Genomic DNA, 20,776 nt, shown 5'->3' with positions numbered 1-20,776 from the left:
AGGGAGGGAGCTAACCCAAGTAATTTCAGAACCCTGGATCTCGCCTGTGCTCGCAATCTCCGTTTTTTAAAAGACCCATAAACAAATGATGAATTCTAGTTAGCAACTTTGTTTTTTGCTGTTGTATGGCTTAGTAATTCTGAAACTACTGTTTGTGTATTCTGGAATTGAGTAAATGAGTAAATATATTGAGAATAACGGGGTTTCCTGCTACCGGAGAAGGGAAGATTGAAGCATAGATGAGGAAAGACTACAGTGAATCCTGTGTGCTGGGACCGGAATTAGAGCAATAGTATGAATTCAGGGTGGTGATTCAGGTAGTAAAGAGTCCAGCAGCAATGCAGGAGAACCGAGTTTGGGAAGATTCCCTGGAGAAGGGAATGGCAACCCACTCCAGTACTCATGCCTGGAGAATCCCATGGACAGAGAAACCTGGCTGGTTACAGTCCATGGCGTGGAAAAGAGTCAAACATGACTGAGCAACTAACACAACAGAATACCTAAGAAACTAGATCTAAAAAGCATATACTGGGATAATTCCTGAAATTGTAAGATCAAATGTAAATTATATAATAGTGTTGCACCACTGCTAAGTTTTCTGATTGTGATAAATGTACTATAATTACATAAGAGAATGTCCTTGTTCTGATGAAACTCACATGGGAGTATTTAAGGATGGAGGAGCATGATGTCTGCCCCTCTGAAAAGATTCCAGAGGAAAAAATATACACACGCATAGACACATGTGCCGCTGCTGTGTTCAGTCGCTCAGTCGTGTCCGACTCTTTGTGACCCCATGGGCTGTGGCCCGCCAGGCTCCTCTGTCCATGGGATTCTCCAGGCAAGAATACTGGAGTGGGTTGCCGTGCCCTCCTCCAGGGGATCTTCCTGACCCAGGGACTGAACCCGCATCTCCTAAGCCTCCTGCACTGGCAGGCAGGGTCTTTACCATTAGCAGCACCTGGGAAGCCCAGACACACATATGGAGGGCAAATAATAAATCATTGTGAAAATATAGACAGTTGCTGGCTCTGAGGGCATGATGAAGTTTTTTATACTACTCTCGCTGCTCTCCTACAATGTTGAAGTCATACCCAAATTAAAAGCCACCAAAATAACTACAAAGGAAAGGAATGTGACCACTCTTCTCTCCGAGGGGTCTGTCCCGGGCAGTCAAGGTTGGTACTAAAATAATAATGTAAATAATACAAGGGCACAGAGATGACCGAAACAGAATGAAATGCAAAGAAAACAGCATTTAGGATTGGGATCAGTCCTGGGATGCGAGGTCCCACCCCCTTACTCAGTCACAATTTGGCTCAACATTTGACTAATAATAGCTATAGCAACCTACACCCTCCATGGGTAGGCTCTTAATTCCCCGACCAGGGATCAAAACCAAGCCTCCTGCAGTGGAAGCACAGAGTCCCAACCACTGGACCACCAGGGAATTTCCCCAAATTATTAACAGTATTTAAAGGAGGCACTTTAGACTTTTAAATTTACCTTATTTCCATTTAGGCGGCCGCAAGCCTCATTGACCCAGTGCCACAAATTAGCTAGAAAAACAAAGTAAAGATAAGGGCTTCATATTATTATTTCCCAATTCTAATTCAGTATTATTGACCTCTATGTCAGTTCAATACTATCTTTAAACACACTTGTCCGCAAATCTGTGAGTAAAAGATCCTGAGAGTGAAAACATAAAGAAAATCAATCAATTTAAAGACTATGAAGGCATCTTCCTCTTCTTTTCAAAAAATAACTTTTTGATCTATGTAAAGCTGAACAATTGGGTTGGCCAAAAAGTTCGTTCAGTCTTCAGTTCTGTCGCTCAGTTGTGTCCAACTCTTTGCGATCCCATGAACTGCAGCACACCAGGCCTCCCTGTCCATTACCAACTCCCGGAGTTTACACAAACTCATGTCCATTGAGTCGTTGATGCCATCCAACCATCTCGTCCTCTGTCGTCCCCTTCTCCTCCTGCCCTCAATCTTTCCAAGCGCCAGAGTCTTTTCAAATGAGTCAGCTCTTCGCATCAGGTGGACAAAGTATTGGAGTTTCAGCTTCAGCATTAGTCCTTCCAATGAACACCCAGGACTGATTTCCTTTAGGATGGACTGGTTGGATCTCCTTGCAGTCCAAGGGACTCACAAGAGTCTTCTTCAACACCACAGTTCAAAAGCATCAATTCTTCAGCACTCAGCTTTCTTTATAGTCCAACTCTCACATCCATACATGACTACTGGAAAAACCATAGCCTTGACTACATGGACCTTTGTTGACAAAGTAACATCTCTGCTTTTTACTATGCTGTCTAGGTTGGTCATAACTTTCCTTCCAAGGAGTAAGTGTCTTTTAATTTCATGGCTGCAGTCACCATCTGCAGTGATTACTGATAACTCATGATAATCTCTCTCTTAGAGGATTGCAAAAGCCCTCCTTACTGGTGGGTCTGCATCCACTCCTACTGTACCCCTAAATTTATTTTAATTAGTCAAATAGCAAAGTACTAACCCCACAGGACTGGTTTCCTTCCCTCTGCTCAGGATGGGAGCACCCTCCTTTGCACCTGCAAGGCTGCACCACCAGGGCGTGCCTCCCTTTCCAGGTTCATTTCACCCTGGTTCTCACTCTCTGCTCCAGCTGCACTAACTTTCCAACCCCCCCCCAGCTCGCCCTGCTCCCTCCAAAGATGCAATTCTCTTGTCTCCCCTAGGGCTAGTGCAATCCAACTTGTCTTTCAGATCTTAGCTTCCCTGGGAGGCCCTGGCTGACCACAAAGCTGGACAAACAACTGTCACCTGAAGCTCTGTACCCCCCTATCCACACTCAGCCTCACTCTGGGCAAAACGTCTGCCTTGCCCACTGCGAAGCCTCCTCCGTGAGGACAAGTGCCTGTCCAGCCACTGGTGACCAATAAACACGTGTTGAATGAAGGGATGAAGAGGAAGCAGACAGTCACACATCCCGACTCACTGACTGGCAGTCCCACTGCCCTTGGCATTCGTAAGCTATGGCCAGAAGAGATTATGACAGAGACAAAAGCTAAAGAATTAAACATCAGAAGTCTGTTTATCTCATGAAAACATGATTCGATGAGCCAGCAATCCGTCAGCATCTCTGAATGTGCATTATTCAAATCTCCAGGTCCGATGCTGCGGAGGTGAAGCTGCATTGAATAACAATATTCAACAGGGAAGAGACTTTTAAAAAAGGGAAGTCCAATGTCTCCCCTTCGCTCTCTGCTTAATGCTTGGCATCTTCAATCACATCTGCCCTCTTCTGTTAGTCTTTTGATTGCCCAGGGTTACGTTAGGTATTGGAATGTTAATGGGAACAGTAAGACATGCAGGGTTTTGTGAAGTCCATGGATGTGACGGTGGGAGAACTGATGGAACCACAGCACAGGCGGATGCAATGAACGAGCGAGCAGCTGAAAATGGAAAGGACGGTGAGACCACAGGTGCTTCAAAAGTACACGTGTGGCTGAGCCCCTTTGCTGCCCACCGGTAATTATCACATCATTGTTAATAGGCTGTTCTCCAGTACAAAACAAAAAGGTAAACAAATCAGGGGCACTAGGTTTAGGAAACCTAGTAATGGTTTAAGGTTTAAGAAACCTGTCTTAGAAATCATACTGTTTTAGCTTTGGAGTATAAAAGTTAAACAGGATATGATGTTAAAAGATACTATCAAACAATATTTTGATGGAAAACCATTCCCAATAAACAAGATGACACTTGATTATTCATCTGAGAATGAGCACCTGCATCTTACTGAATATAAGACAACTTATTTTCAGAATTTTAAATTCACTTCTCAAGGTAACCCTCAGTCAAAACTTTCCATCTGCCATTTGCCTGAACATATTGTTTTAATTAATTATGTAATTAAAAATGTATTCTAGGTTACATGCAACCCCTGTATATCTGATATGCATAATCTTTACAATATTTATCAGTTTCCTGCACCTAGGATAAATAAATATATTTCTTATTCATAAACAAGAACAATGGATTTTTGTTTGTTTTGCTAGAGAACAATGAATTAGGTATAAGGTGTGTTTCACCTTAAACAGATCAAAAGAGGCAGTCAGAGGGCAATATTCGTATCTTCAAAGCATACACCTGGAGATGCATCAGTTTGCTTTAAGACTCATGTTCAAAACCCACCACGGACACGGTACCTGTCAGTGCTTTCCCTTTCTTCCTGTAGTAAACACCGAAGATGACGGCAGCTACTAAAGCCACAGACATGAAGAGGAGCAGAATAATTAAACTGGGCAAGTAAATCTGCGGTTCTGTGTGGGAAGAAAATGGGAAAAACGGCATTGGCTACTGTTCATTTTTACTCTTTCTCAAAAACATAACAGGATTCAACTAAATCCTGGAATCAAGGATGTTGGTATGGAATAAAAGAAGCAGGAAGGGACCCAAGGCCGACCGTGGGTTTGTGGAGGGGAGCTCCCATCGGAAAGGGTGAGGTCAAAAACATAGCCCAAGCCGGCCCGACTGCCTTCGCCCCGAGGGGGGCCAGCCCAGGACCGCCTTTAGATGCTTGCACCCTAGAACAACCCTAATCGGCCTGACCGCACCATCCAGCTCCACCTTTGCTCACTTACAGAACACTTCACTCTCCAGGTGGACGGGCTCTGGAGGCAAAAGGGAGCCTCTTATCACAGCTCCTTCCAAATAACCACATGGCACCAGGGTTTTGCTGGCCAGGAGAATAGAACCACAGCCATCCCGCAGAGTGTTTCAGGCACTTCATCTACAACACGTGTGGGCTCAACCATCTTGTTCATCCCACCTGCTCACTTAAATGCTAGTACCTTTATATTATAAACTCTTGGTTTACACGACCTGGTTTCTGAGGCTCTGGCCTTTCTTTTCCTTCTGTCTTTTTTAAGACAATTTTTAATTCCCTTGGTTATCTTTAACGATCTCTTCAGAATGGTCTTTTTAAAATTCTGCTCTCTGTTTATAATAGCCAGGACATGGAAGCACCCTAGATGCCCATCAGCAGACGAATGGATAAGAAAGCTATGGTACATATACACAATGGAATATTGCTCAGCCATTAAAAAGAATACATTTGAATCAGTTCTAATGAGATGGATGAAACTGGAGCCCATTATACAGAATGAAGTAAGCCAGAAAGATAAACACCAATACAGTATACTAATACATATATATGGAATTTAGAAAGATGGTAACGATAACCCTATATGCAAGACAGAAAAAGAGACACAGATGTATAGAACAGGCTTTTGCACTCTATGGGAGAAGGCGAGGGTGGGATGATCTGAGAGAATAGCATTGAGACATGTATATTATCAAGTGTGAAACAGATCGCCAGTCCAGGTTGGATGCATGAGACAAGTGCTCGGGGCTGGTGCACTGGGATGACCCAGTGGGATGGGATGGGGAGGAAGGTGGGAGGGGGGTTCAGGATGGGGAACACATGTAAATTCATGGCTGATTCATGTCAATGTATGGCAAAAACCACTATAATGTTGTAATTAGCCTCCAAATAATAAAAATAAATGGAAAAAAAAATGTTGCTCTATGTAATTTCTTATCCAGAACCTCCGATGCCCTCCTGTTTGCTAAAATGTCTGAGCTACAGCCTTGCTTTTCTTAGTCCGCGTTCGCCAACATAGCTCTGTAGCCAGGGTGCTCCTTCCTCGTTGGGAAGCTCCTCCTGGCTAAGATACCTGGACCCACCTCCACAGCATCTCACTCCCCTGGGCAAGCAGCTTCCACAATAACCGCCTGCTTTCTGTTGGTCACTGAAACTGTACTTGAGGTTGACTGGATCCTCCAAATGTTCCAGAAATAATGGTAATTGTATTCTACCAAGTTGCTGACTCTGGTTGGTGACCAAAATCTCCCATAGATATCCTGCTGTGATAACCACTACCTTACCATATTTGGGCATTTTAATTTATATTTGCACCTCAATTTTCTTTCTTTTTCGGGGGTATATATGAATAAACTATTGGTTATCCATTCCACAGTGGAAAATCATCAACTAAACAACACTGATAAAATGAAATACTGAGCTGAGCATGGATAGAGAAGTTGCTCAGTCGTCTCCAGCTCTTTGAAACCCCATGAACTGTAGCCCGCCAGGCTCCTCTGTCCATGGGAATTTCCAGGCAAGGATACTGGAGTGGGTTGCCATTCCCTTCTCCAGGGACCACGATAGGATGAGACGAAAAGGGAGAGACGGCTGCCTCTGGATACAGCATGTAATTCGAGAGAAATCTAGAACTGGCTAGACCGGGGCACACCTACCCAACCAACCTTTTCCATTAAACATACCACTCGGTGGATCTGCAGGTGAGAGAGGACTGCAAACCACGTCTGACTCATCGGTTCCCCGGCGCACTTCTCTCTCTCCGAGAACGGTGCAGCTGTGAAGAGAGAGGCACGCAAGTCCTTCGGTTTCATATCCTTATTAAAAAAAAAGCTATAAAAGATTCTACCCCATTAGACTGCAGGCTCATTCAGGAGAGGAGCCAAGGTCTTCCTGCACGTTGGAATCCCTGGTGCCTGTGCACACACACTAAGGTGGGCAGAGAGACAGCCAAAGTGACCGCTGCCACTCTGACCTCTGCTCCTGGAGCGCGGCCCAAGACGGCGACCAGGATGTTTCGTAAAGAAGATTCCAAACCCAGTTACCACGGCTAAGTGATAAACTTTTGAAGTTGAAATGAATACCCTTTTGAAGTTGAAAACACAGAAAATCTTTTTCAAAATAAAACCTGGACAGGTGGCTCTGACAATAAATATTTAACGAGAATTAATTTATTGGGAACTGAAAGAATCATGACATTGATTATGAGTATTCAACAACAGGCATGCAGTGAAAGGATCCAGGAATTTCACTACAACTTTGCTAACGTAAGTGTGAGATAGTATACAGGCGAGATGATACATTACAGATTTATTTATCACTGGAAAAAACTGGAAACCACTTAAACGACTAGAATAGGGAGCTTGTGAGAGTTGGACCATAAATAAGGCTTAGGGCTGAAGAATTGATGCTTTCAAACTGTGGTGCTAGAAAAGACTCCAGAGTCCCTTGGACTGCAAGGAAATCAAACCAGTCCATCCTAAAGGAGATCAACCCTGAATATTCATTGGAAGGACTGGTGCTGAAGCTGAAGCTCCAATACTTTGGCCACCTGATGAGAAGAACTGACTGATTGGAAAAGACCCTGATGCTGGGAAAGACTGAAGGCAGGAGAAGGAGACAACAGAGGACAAGATGGCTGGATGACATCACCGACTCAACGGACATGAGTTTGAGCAAGCTCCAGGAGATTGTGAAGCCTGACGTGCTGCAGTCCATGGGGTCGCAAAGTCTGACATGAATGAGCAACTGAACAACAAGGGAACTTGTTAAATAAATTATGGTACATCTCTATGACAGCACACCACGTAGTTAGAAGAAGCCACAAAGACGTAAGTCAGTTAATGTGGAGTGCGTTTTCTTCAGGATATATTATGTGGGGAAAAAACCCAAGTGTGTAAACATTTATTTAAGCAGGAGGCTTCTATATGCACATATACAATGCGCACACACACACACATCTTTGCACAAATAAACCAGTGATGCTGGGAAGCTGGGCAAACAGAGACTCGTGAGTGATAATAAGCATCATGAGCAACTAAATAAAGTTAGAGAAGGGGGAAAGCAGCTGCAGCTGTAATCAAAGCTCCAGTCAGACTGACTCTGCAGTGGTACAGGCCCCTGCCAGCCGTCCGGGGACAGGCTGCAGGGGTTTCTCTCCCTCACACCCAGCTGACAGACTGTGTCTGCTGTGAAACTCGCTTCCCGAGGAAGCCTCCCCAAATTGCATCACTCTGTTTTCACAACAGACGAGACAGCGGAGGTGGAGTTCTTCCAAATCAAGACGCCCTTGATTCCCTCGCCGTCACTCACTTGGTCCAGGGCCTGCACGTGTCCGTGGCGGAAGTGGTGTTGGAGAAGTAGCCTGCGGGGCAGGGCTCACACACCGTGTCCTTGTTGAGCTGCACTGTCAGAAAGACCGACGGACAAGAGAACACAGGACAGACGGGGACACTTAGAGATCGGCCAGGAGGGGCCCCCCCGGCGTCTCCCCGCTGCCCTGGCCCCCTGCAGCCGCTGGCGGAAGCCCCCCAGGCTTCAGGGGGCCGGAGATCCCGCAGCACGAGACAGCAGCACGTCCAGGGGTCCCAGGCGCAGAGTTGGGACGCAAAGGCCGGACCTGAATCCGGTCCGGCTCTCCGGTCCACGGCCTCTGCCGTCAGAGCTGCTGTCCTAGGCACCCATCCTTCGTTTCCCGGCTAGGGAGCTGCTGTCTGTTTCCTTTCAGCCAAGTCTGTTCTCTCCTGTCTCCCTCACCCGGCTTCGGTACAGAGAATGGTAGCCCATTAACTACTTTGAAAGGAAACTTCTTGCCCTGACCCCTTCTGATCAATAATCTTACCAGTCTAAGTATCAGAGTATTGACCAACTTCAAAAACAAAACCCACGCTACACTATGGGTCTCCTCTTAAACCAAGGGTTGGCAATAACAGTTGTTTTCTCTAAAGGGCCATATGATAAATATCTTAGGCTTATGAGGCCCTCTGCTCTCTGCAAATTACTTGCAGTGTGAAAGCTGTCACAGACAATGTATAAAAACACATTGGCTGTGTTCCAATAAAACCCTACTTACAAAAACACAAGTGATGGGATGGATTTTGGACCCAGAGCACTCAAAGCAGGAATTAATCCTGGTTAGTAGGCTATCTTCACCTCTCTCATATTCCTCATAAACTATATTATCAAACTAGGAAATGTCTCAGATTTCCTCTGTCTGTTCCTTTTACTGCAACCGACACACGGGGACCCTTTGGTGGTTCCGATAAAGAAGGACACTGGCTACCATGTGCTATCATAATAAGCAATTGTCTTGTGCCAAAACCACAAATTACTCTTGAAATTAGTAGCACTTCTGTGGTTTATCTTCATGAATAAACTGCAAAAATAAGGAATTACATTTTCTCTGTCCAAAGTCAAGTGGGAAGTACACTCTTGGTTTTTGCAATTGCTCAATACACAGCAGGTGTGCATGTGTGCCAAGTCATTTCAGTCGTGTCCAACTCTTTGAGACCCCATGGACTGTAGCCCGCCAGGCTCCTGTCTTGGGATTCTCTAGGCAAGAGTAGTGGAGTGGGTTGCCAAGCCCTCCTCCAGGGGATCTTCTCGACCCAGAGACCAAACCTGGATCTCCTGCGTTGCAGGCGGATTCTTCGCCGTGTGAGCCCCCGGGGAAGCCCCAATAAGTAGCGTACTCATTCCTACTCGAGCAACTAGATTTGCCTTGAAACGATATCAGCAAAGGTACAGTTAACATCTAGTCACTCAGATGAATTCAAACAGCTTTTAAAATGATAATCACACTCTAGAAGAGTAACCCTTAAATACAAAATGACTTCCTAAGGGGCTGCAAGGCACAAAGAGCTTGACAGGCGCTGACTTCTGTACACTTGACTCTCACGTCTGCCCTGAACTGCTGGGGCATCTGCAGTTTCTCCTTTTTTCTCTCTTTCACAATCACACTACTCCCACTTACAAAAGAAGGCACACTTCATACCTACTCCAAATCCTACCATGGAGCCAAACTTCTGAGGTGCCAAACAAAGAACAAGTCAAAAGATCGGTGACAGAAAGCGCCTTCGTTCAGAGCACCTCAGAATAGCTTGTCTCTCGCTGTCCATCTATCAGGGCTTCCCCCACGGCTCAAACATAAAGAAATCATGGGCAATGCAGGAGATCCCAGTTCGATCCCTGGGTCAGGAAGATTCCCTGGAAAAGGGAATGGCTACTCACTCCAGTATTCTTGCCTGGAGAATTGCATGGACAGAGGAGCCTGGCGGGCTACAGTCCACGGGGCCACAAACAGTCAGACATGACTGAGTTAGTTGACTAACATCCATTAAGGGCAAGGGTGTGACAACATAAAAGTGGTAACTGGAATCAGGTTGACTTGTTCTGAGTTCAAATATATTGTGATGCAGGGGTGAGATTTTCATGCATCCATGTCACCCTCTCTACCCTTCATCTATTGCATTCCAAAGGGGCAAAGCAGAGAAGACAAGGACCAGAAAAGAAAAGAAAAAAGCAGAAAGGGACCAGCACCTTCTTCCATGCAGTTTAACAAGCTGCATGAGAGGCCCTGAGTCTCACCTATATCTTAGAACCAGGATTCAGAAGGGAGTAAGCTGTCATGAGATTTGTTTTAGCAAACAAAAAGTCAAGTCCGACTTTTCCCAAGAGAAAGCCTGTCTGGTTTAACTGATAATCAGGGCTGACTTAGTCAGACTCTGTGATGCAGATTTTCCTCAATATGAAATGAAATGATTAATATTTTAATTCTCCCAACTCAGGCTTTACTTTTATAACTATTAGTATAGCAAAATATAATATAGTCATTCATCTTTTGAACCAACTGTGTTAATAACCACTGTAGAACAAGTCAGTCCAGAAGAAATGTTTTTAACCTTAAAAGCTTGAGTCACAAGAAATTTTTAAAAATTAAAATTTCATGGAATTCCCTGGCGGTCTAGTGATTGGTTAGAACTCAGAGCTTTCACTGCAGGGGGAGGGGATAGAGGGGGTGAAGTGGGGCGGGGGGTGGTACGTTCCTGGGGTGGGGGAACCAAGGCCCTGCAAGGAGCCTGGTGCAACCAAAAAGAAAAGAAAATTAAAATTTCAAATAGGTGCATTTTTAACATGTGAAATTGAAAAGGTAATTAGTAAAAACCCTCTGAGCCTAAAAATATATTACGATGAAACTCTGTGGGGAAGGTGAAATGGATACAAATCAAACGAGAGAAAAAGAGCCACATAGAGTTTCCAACAGTTAGAGACGATCATTGCAATTTTATTTTTTCATTTAAAAAAATTTTGGCCACACCCTGGGACATGTAGGACCTTAGTTCCCCGACCAGGGGTCAAACCCACGTCCCCTGCGCTGGACGTGGAGTCTTAACCACTGCACCTCCAGGGATGGCCTCTGATAGCTACCTTTTCACACGGATGATGATGCGTATCCAACGGCTAGGGGTTCAGAACCCACTGACAATGTTATAAAGTGTTACGGACTAATTCCCTGGAAACTAAGTCCTTAGCAACTCTCGAAATTTGTAATAAAAATGCTTAGATGTCGATTAAAAATTTTGACTGGACGCACACGGCTTTGCAAAATTCTTCTAAGAGGGTGCACAAGTTCTAAAAAAAAAAAACTGAGGGGACCCCTGCCTGATCCTGTCTCCCCCTAAATGGGGATGGGAAGGTTTCGCAGGAGGAGGAGCCTGGGGTTGGGCGCTGAGCTCTCACGCGTCCTGCGGGCGCTCACCCTGCGCTCGGCCTCCGGGGACCCTCATCGGCCTCCGGGGACCCTCGCCTCCTCCCGCGGGACCCTCGGCCTCCCAGGACCCTCGTCTCCCGCGCCCCCGCGCCGGCCGAGCGTGACGGCGCAGGGGAGCGCCCCGAGAGGCCGCAGGCGCGGGGCCCGCCCGCACACAGGGGAGCGCCCGAGGGGCCCCGAGAGGCCGCAGGCGCGGGGGGCCCCGCACACCGGGGAGCGCCCCGGGAGGCCCCGCCCGGCCGCGCGTACCGGGGCGGGCGCCGAAGCCGCGCGCGCACTCGGCGTTGCGGCTGCAGCAGTGGCAGTCCTCGCTCCAGTGGTAGCCGGAGATGCAGGCGCAGCGCCGCGACGCCGTCCGGTTGCCGGGCTCCACGGCCCTCAGGGCCTTGCCTGCAGGAGAGAAAGACACACCGTCCGCCTCGTGCCATTCGCGCCCGCCGCCCCCGCCCTGGACCCCTCGGACCCCCCGGACCCCCGGCGCCCGCCCGCCCGCCCGGGGCGCGCGCGGTGAGTCACGAGGCCAGGATCCGGGAACCCTCAGGTTCCCCCGCACAGCTCTGGTGCTGGGACCAAAACATCCCGCTCGGGGTGGGGTTGTTTTTTTTTTCTCTCTCTCAACAATTAGGAGACCTGTGCGTTTTCAGAAGTCAATTTTCATGTTAGTAGGAAGATTAAGGCCCAGGGAGCTACTAAGTACTGACGATTTTGACTCATGCAAAACTGGACTTAACAGCTCCTTGATTTTTAGTAAATTCAGATGTGACACGCATTCTTAATACCAGGGATAACGGGATCTAAACCCATAGGTTTTCTGGAGACGGGGGTTCATCTGGGGTCCTGTAGGGCCTCCTTGAAAACGGACCTCCCTGTGTGAGCAGGTAAGTGGGAGAAGCACAGAGGCTGGGCCTGGCGACATACTTGGAAATTAATCTCTCCCCCAAATTCAGGATGAGGCGCTCGTCCTGTCTTTTCTTACAACACAGCACAGAGCTCTCTCCTTTTCTCAGGCCTCCTGGCCCTTTCCAGTTTTTGTGCAACAGAGGTAAATGCTCACAAGCTCAGTTCATCCTCGTTATTCGCTGGTTCATACTTGCACTTTCACCTTCTCCTTAAAATCCAATCGTATCCTCCAAATCAATACTTCTGGCGCTTTTGCAGTTATTCTCAGAAACACGCAGAACAGTGAAAACTTTGAGCCACCAGCTGGACAGGTCCGTCCCCAGCTGAGGGCAGAGGAGGTCGTGCTGCCTTCCTTTCAGCTCTCACACTGGAAACCAGACTCCTTGTGTTCTGTTTAGGGTCTTTATTTCTGTGTTTTGTTGGTGTTTTGTTGGTGAGCTCCTTCTGTAAAGCGGCCCCCCCAGCCTAGGGCTGAACTGTTGCCGAGTGTTTCGAGGAAGGCAGTGATGTGTCTTCCAGAGAAAATCCATATGTTAGATAAACTGTGTTAAGTGTTGTTTATTGTGACACTGTTAATGCATCAAAATATTTCTTAAATAAGGTGTCTTTACACAAAAAACAGGCACAAATGTAGGTCATGTTTACCCACCCAGGGGAAGTATTTGCTAACTCAGTGTTTGTGATGACTTTATAGAACTTAACTGTCCTGAATAACAGACTTCCCCAGTGGCTCAGGTGGTAAAAGAATCTGCCTTCAATAGGGGAGACCTGGGTTCAATCCCTGGGTTGGAAGATCCCTTAGAGAAGGGAATAGCAACCCACGCCAGTATTCTTGCCTGGAGAGTTCCATGGAGAGAGTGGGCTACAGTCCATGGGGTCACCGAGAGCTGGAACCGGAGAGCGACTTAGCACGCACGCATGCATGCACGCACAGTGAATAACAGGAACCAACTGCACACACATACACACACACAGCACAGTAACATTATTTAAAACAGACCTCCTGCCACTACACAGCCTCATCTATCCTGGATTGTCCAGACAGCCCTTGTTCTGTACATCCCCTAATACTTACCAGTGTTAGTTACGGATTGATGTTTGTGTCCCCTGAAAATTCTTATGTTGAAGTCCTCATCCCCTTCAGTGTGATGGCATTAGGAGGTGGGGGCTTTGGGAGGTGATTAGGTCATGAGGGTGGAGCCGCCCTGAATGGGATTAGTGCCTTTATAATGAGAGACGGCAGAAAACGTGCTTTCACTCTCTCTGCTCTCCACCACATGAGGACACAAGAAAGTGGCTGCCCTGGAGCCAACAACAGGGCCCTCGTGAAGAAGCGGACCATGCTGGCACCCTGATCTCGGACTTCCAGCCTTCAGAGCTGTGAGGAGTACGTATCTGCCGTTTAAGCCACCGAGTCTGTGGTATTCTGCTACAGCAGCCTGGACTGCCAAGGGCAGAGCTCCAGAGCAAACAAACCAACCAGAAGCGCGTCCCAGTTCACTGTCTGGAGCTGTAACTGCAGGGAAGCAGTGTCTCCTGTCCCCCTTCTTTCCAGACCAGAGCCTGGGGGACCAGAGGTCCCTCTGCCTTCGGGGTCCACTCTCCAAAGCCCAGGTCAGCTGTGACGCACCACGACCAACTTGCATAAACGTGGACCTGATGTCTGCAACACACGTGGCCGAGAGTCACTCTCCTTGGAAAACTCGAATTCCAGTCTCCCACTCAAACTCTGTGGTGGTGGTTTGTTGTGGAGGAGTGTCCGACTCTTTGTGACCCCACAGACTGCAGCCCACCAGGCTCCCCCGTCCATGGGATTTCCCAGGCAAGAACACTGGCCTGGGTTGCCACTTCCTTCTCAGGGGTCTTTCTGACTCAGGGATGGGACCCCCGTCTCCTGCTTGGAAGGCAGATTCTTTACTGCTGAGCCACCAGGGAAGCCCCCCCACCCCCATTCAAAAGTAAGTGCATATAACCCTGTGTGGTGATGGATGATTTTGACATAGTTTTTAATGTCTTAATGCACCAGGTTTGGGGCTTTAATCAATTTTGGCAGTAGACAGAGTGAATCTTTCTTTCCAAGAGACAGTGATGAGTCAAACTCACCACTAAGCAATGGGAAAGAAAAAGGACTTGATCAGATGCTTCGCTCAGTGGACTTTCCATGTTACCTTCTCCAGACAAAGTCTGCCAGCTGTCTCTAATTTTAGAAATATTACAGTGCTTTAAAAAATACTTATTTCCTAGTATTTTTGTTCTATTTGAAAAAAAAAACAAAACCCTACATATCAATACAAGGATCAATCCTTGTAGCAATGAGCCTTCTGAGCACCCAGACTGAAGTCACTAAATAAGATGTTCTAATGAAGCGATGAGAAATCCTTGGAAAAATGGCTCATTCCAGCTTCAGGGAAGGAAGTGTCCAAGATAAGCCTGGGAGAAAGAGAGCTCTTAGAGATACCCGAGGGAGAGGAGCGATCATATAAGCCCCAGTAAGACTGCAGTAGATTAAAACACCTCCAATGTGTAAATGCGTGAGTTCATAATATTCCTTTTTCTAAAAAATAAGCTCTGGCTAGTTTTATTAAAGAAAAGTTGTGCATGACCTACTCTTCACGGGTCTGTCCCGGCATGCCCCTCATGATGTCGGTCACCTGGCTCACTGGGAGCCGGTGTGTCTGGCTGTGTAGTATTTTCCACGTGCAGTGCCCGATTCAGTGTTGCTGCCACCACAGTGATAGACACTAGTGGTAAAGAATCTGTCTGCCAGTGCAGGGGACACAAGAGATGCAGGTTCGATCCCTGGGTCAGGAAGATCCCCTGGAGTAAGAAATGGCAACCTGCTCCAGAATATTGCCTGGAAAATTTCAAGGACAGGGGAGCCTGGTGGGCAACAGTCCATGGGGTCGCAAAGAGCTGGATGCAACTGAGCACCATGGTGACAGACGCTTGCTCTGGCCGTTGTCACACGATACTCGATTTCAGGCTCCCTCAGGGCTGGGCAGTGGTCAGCGAGGACGACCAGTTTCACTTTGCCTGTCTGATCATTTTCAGAGTCTGCTTGCACCCCAGCACACACTTTCCACTTTTCATAACGAACTGGAGCCTAGAGTCAATCAACTCCAGCAACTTTCTCGTCGTCTTTGCGGTCTTAGGTGTGGGATGCCTCCAACCAAGTGCAGCTACCAAGACGGCAGGGAGTGAGAAAGGAAGCTAGCTTGTGATGTTCATACAGATCCTCTGGGGACAACTTGGTGATGGGGTCATTATATTGAAAAGTGGAAAAATAAAGTTATAAGCATTCATTCTGCCTTTCCTGTATAGACTGCACTTCAGGGTAGCGACCAGTTGATGAGAGAAGTTTCTGTTTAGAAAGCGTTCCAGCCAATAAATGAAGAAAGGATGATGGAGTTAGAACATCACCTTTCTGCAGCCCCTAAATGAAAATGGATCTAGGTCATGATCATCAACAGCTGCTCATATCACCCAGAAAAGAGAGAAGCAGCTACACTGTGACCCCTGACATCACCTTTTGAAGGAGTTTTGCCAAAAACAAAGCAGAAAAACCCAAACCAGATTCTGATCAGCCTTCTAGATCTAATAACCCTTTTGCAGGAAATACAGGGGACAGAAGACGTGTGTTTAAAGAGACCCAGATAATGCAGCTAGCAAAGCTCTGACAGTGGAGCCTCTACAGGACTGATGGCGTGGCTTCCTTAACAGATAGACTGAGTGAAAAATGGGAAAAGGGGGATGAAAGGAGCTTCTGGGTTGGGACTTAGGAGACATATTTTGATCCTAGTCTTATAAATAAACTTTAATTTTTAAAAGATCTGAGTCAAAAGCCCTATAGCAGTATGATAAAGAGATCAGACTATGGAGGTAGGAAGACGTGGATAGTTTAGGAAAAAGACCTGGGAGTTAGAAGGCCTGGTTTTGAGTCCTGCTTCTCATTTGTAACCTTGGAGAAATCACTCACTCGCTCTTAGTTTCTTCATTTTTACAATGGGATAATCATAGCTTTCTCACAGGGTTTTTTTGTGAGAAGTAACACAGCGTATGTGGAAATGCCGTGGAAACCTTCTGTCAAGTGTAAGATACCTTCCAGGACTGAACACACAAATATCACATATTATCACTTACATGTGGCATCTAAAAAAATATTACAAATGAACTTATTTACAAAACAGAAATAGACCCACAGACATAGGAAACAAATATGGTTAGCAAAGGGGAAAGCTAGGAGAGGGTATAAATCAGGAGTCTGGGATTAACATACACACACTGATGTATATAAGATAGATGGCCAACAAGGATCAACTGTATAGCACAGGAAACTACACACAATACTTTGTAATAACCTAAAAGGGAAAAGAATCTGAAAAAGTAACACACACACACACCCCTGAACCACTTTGCTGTACACCGCAGACAAACAGGACACTGTAAATCTTCAATAAAAGCAAAACAGATACATTCCAGAAGTTCCCTACGGAAACCCGTAACACAGTGCCCCTGGGATCTAAAGCGCACCCTCTGGGGGTCTGCGGGCAGACGTCTTCCCTTGCCCCCAAAGGCACAGCGTCGCCGCATCCAACCATGTCGTTTCCCACACTGCCCCTGACGGGCTGACTCACCTGGATCGCAGACTTTGTGCAGCAGGCATTTATCTTCTTCGTTCCAGGTGTCCAGGTATTCGTCCGAGCCACAGGGCAGACAGACGCTTTCAGAGGCAGTGGTGCATTTGGAAGACATGTACGTTCCTTAAATTAGAAGGGGGAACATGCACCAATCAAAAATCATCCGTGTATTATACTCTTTGTGACCCTATGGATTGTATCCCACCACGCTTCCCTGTCCATGGGATTCTCCAGGCAAGAACACTAGAGTGGGTTACCATGCCCTCCTCCAGGGGATCTTCCTAACCCAGGGGTCAAACCTGCATCTCTTTGTCTGATGACTTTTACATGCATATTCTTTACCACTGAGCCACCTGGGAAGCCTGTGTGTTGTATCAGGGGAAATGTGATCTGACAATCTCTATTTGCCTAGAGATTAGGCACAAGTTCTTCCCAAAGGAAGTCTCCCAATAAATCAACAAAAATGAGTCAGTCTGGGAATTCCCTGGCAGTCCAGTGGTTAGGACTCTGCATTTTCACTGCTGAGCACCGAGGTTCGATACTTGGTCGAGGAACTAAGATCCTGCAAGTCTTACGGAGTAGCCAAGGGAAAAAAAAAAAAAACAAAAAGCACCAGTCTACCAAACCCTTTACATGATGTGGTCCCAGGATGCCCCCAAAGACAGAGGTCATGTCTTACAGCAGGGGCTCCTCAGGCCTCCCCGCTGGCCCAGATAACCTCCCTGGGGTTTGCTGTGCCTGTGGTCACCGCGGTCTTTCAGACCTCCTAAGTGAAACCCTAGGCCTTTCCACTCCCAAGCCCTGCTGACTCAGGAAAAGAACTGCGGTTTTCAAACTGGTGCCTGCAGAACTCGAGGGGTTCCCTGGGGGCTAAGCAAGAGAAACTTCATCTCCTGCCTCACATCTCCGTCTTCAAAGCCTCTTTACTGTCGACCCGCAGAGTTTGTTTCTTTTGTCCTACGCACACTGTGGGCTCACGGTTAACTTCGTTTGATCAGAGTAATACACCCGCTCAGAAACACACACATATGCATGAGAATCAATGGATCTTCACTCTGTGCACCCCAAAAATATTTGTAGCTGAAATAGCTAAAGGATTTGTAATAAGATAAGCTCCTTTTCCTTAAAGCTCCTCTTCCATCCCCAGAACAGGAAGTGAGTGAGGACCCTCTGGACTTGGGGCCTCACCCAGGCCACAGAAGTAGCTGGCCACCTCCTTGTCAAAACAACTTTGGGGAAATGGTGACCAGTCTACCTCCTACTCCTCAGCAGATGTTGTGGGAGAAGTTATAACAGGATTTAGGCAATTTTTGGTAGTGATTCAAAGACAATCATCCCCATCCCCATCCCCACCCCCACCCCTGGTGAATTTCTATGAAATTAATACTTTTTTTTTTTTTTTTTTTGGCCTTACCTCGTGGTTTGTGGGATCTTAATTCCCCATCAGGGGTTGAACCTGGGCTACGGCAGTGAAAGAGCTGAGCCCAAACCACAGAACAACCAGGGAACTACCCCCAAATGATACTTTTAAATAAGAGTTCTATTGAATATTTTGAGAGTTTGAATCACAAACTTCTAAAACAGCATTTTAAAAAAACCTCTTGCCTTCTCAAGAAATAGTGTTTGAGGAAACTGGTCCTTAACTCACACTCCAGCATGCACTTAATTCCAGTCTCTGAAATTGCTCTTGGTTTTTAAGTTGCTTCACCTATTGAGAGTAAGATTTTTCTCTTCAGAATGACAGACATTACTACCTGCCACTGCCATAAGAAGCCTATCCGATTTCTTTTCTCATCTGGCAGGATAGAATCACTTACTAACGTTAAAATAAAAACGGGCCCTGCCCACTTGGGGAGGACAGCAAAAGGAGGTTTAGCAGCACGAACCTGGTTCACATTTCTTACAGCATTGTCCAAGATGCTCATAATACCTCTCGCTGGTACACGGAGGGGCGATCTGAAAAGTCACCTAAAAAGAAAATGTGCATCAGGTAGAGATTAGGCACAAGTTCCTCCCAGAGGAAGCCACCAGAAACTGTCCTGCCACCGCTCTGCATGATACCGCCCCCCCCCCCTAAAGGTATCACTATCCTATTCTAGCCCACCCCCCCCCACCAAAGGTATCACTATCCTATTCTAGCCCATCCCCCCCCCCCAAGAATATACAAAACCAATGATCCTGGCATCAAGATCCATTTAAGTATTTAAAAATATTTCAGTTATGCTCATGCGAACAGGCTGAATTGAAGGGAAATTTATAAGTGGTACCCAGAAGGTTGAAAACTACTTTCTACCAACCACGTACAAAGTGGCCCCACGTCTGTGTCATCCTGTGGCGGACAGTGTGGTCAGTCCACTTTGGTCATAAAAACTGGAGAAGCACAGAGTGGGGTCCCTTCATCCGTGTATTACACTCTTTGTGACCCTATGGACTGTATCCCGCCACGCTTTCCTGTCCATGGGATTCTCCAGGCAAGAACACTAGAGGGGGTTACCATGCCCTCCTCCAGGGGATCTTCCTGACCCAGGGATCAAACCTGCATCTGTCTGCTGACTTTTACAGGCCGATTCTTTACCACTGAGCCACCTGGGAAGCCGGTGTGTTATATCAGGGGAAATGTGATCTGACAAGCTACTTCTGATTTTAGAAAGATGCTTAGTACTGCTTGCCTTTAAAAAGTTTCAAACATGCAGAGAAGTTTTAAAAGTGGGACAGCAAGGGGTTATAGGGAGCCTGTGACCTGGAGCCTGGACTCGCGCCAGCCCGCCGGCTGGAGGAATGTCCATGTGCCGCTTCAGCTTTTTGAACTTCGGTCTCCTTTCTGCATGATTCTAACACCAATGTTAATTTCCACATTTGCTCATCTAAGCAAAACAAAGCAAAAGCCAAGTACCCTGCATTCGCTCAGATTCTTATCACTTTGCCGCAGTAAAGCTCTTTCCCTTATCAGCGTCTCTGTTAGAGAAAAACAACACACACCGCTGTGGACATGCAGGCAGTCGAGCTACAGACCCAGGGGAGACGGAAGCCCGGGGGCAGCGGCGCAGACGGCGGCGTGCACTCACTGAGGGGTAGGGCTTTGCTGGGCCGGGGGTCCGCAGTCACCACCTTGCCCTCAGAGGGCTCCGGCACTCCAGGGTGGGCTGCAAGGGGGGCAGCGGGCCCTCCCTGCGCGCACGGGGACCTGGGGACCTGGGGGTGTCCTCAGGGCTCACAGGATGGAGATCAGCAGGGGCTCCCGGGCGGCTCAGCGGTCAAGAGCCCCCTCCCAACGCCGGGGGCACAGGTTCGATCCCCGGCCTGGGAAGATCCACATGCTGCGGAGCAGCTGAGCCCGTGAACCAGAGCGACTGAGCCTGCGCTTTAGAGCCGGGAACCACGACTCCCGAAGCTGCACGCCGAGCCTGCGCTCCTCAAGAGAAGCCCGCGAGCCGCAACTGGGGCAGCCTCCGCGGGCCGCGAGTAGAGAAAACCCATGCCGCAACGAAGACCCAGCACAGCCAAAAATAAATTTAAAACCGGAAAAGAGAGACTTCCCTGGTGGTCCGGTGGTGAACACTGTGCGTCCAAAGCAGGGGGCCCGGGTTCGATCCCCGGTCAGGAAACAAAGATCCCACACGCCATGAGGCATGGCCAAAAAGTAAAAATTAAGAGTAAGTAGGGCGTGCAGGACGCAGCCAGTAAGGGCCTCCCCGACCTCCCCCGGGTCAGGCAAAGAGCTTCTGGGGGGCTGCGGTCGGGGACAGTTCCTCTGAGGTCAACGAGAGCGTCGAATGTATTTCTGGAGCCAGTGTGCCGGGAAGGCTGTATCTGGACTTGGTTCCTA

At 47.5% G+C, this 20,776-nt stretch overlaps 1 protein-coding gene across 3 annotated transcripts in view; it reads right to left on the bottom strand.

The window, feature by feature from the left end:
- Nucleotides 1–20,776, bottom strand: part of TNFRSF11A (TNF receptor superfamily member 11a) — a 60,015-nt gene that overhangs the window by 14,867 nt on the left and 24,372 nt on the right. For all 3 annotated transcript variants that reach the window (XM_043444046.1, XM_043444045.1, XM_043444047.1), the window contains exons 2-8: nt 18,837–18,918; nt 16,948–17,073; nt 11,663–11,803; nt 7,957–8,050; nt 6,330–6,421; nt 4,190–4,303; nt 1,507–1,559 (exon numbers count right to left, since the gene is read on the bottom strand). In XM_043444046.1, the coding sequence (XP_043299981.1) occupies nt 1,507–1,559; nt 4,190–4,303; nt 6,330–6,421; nt 7,957–8,050; nt 11,663–11,803; nt 16,948–17,073; nt 18,837–18,918 (702 nt within the window). The remainder of the gene's footprint in view (nt 1–1,506; nt 1,560–4,189; nt 4,304–6,329; nt 6,422–7,956; nt 8,051–11,662; nt 11,804–16,947; nt 17,074–18,836; nt 18,919–20,776) is intronic.

The sequence above is a fragment of the Cervus canadensis genome, chromosome 23 (genome assembly GCF_019320065.1).
Source record: "Cervus canadensis isolate Bull #8, Minnesota chromosome 23, ASM1932006v1, whole genome shotgun sequence".
Lineage (NCBI taxonomy): Eukaryota > Metazoa > Chordata > Mammalia > Artiodactyla > Cervidae > Cervus > Cervus canadensis.
Note: the sequence above shows the minus strand (reverse complement) of the source record. Positions and strands in the feature narration are given on the sequence as shown.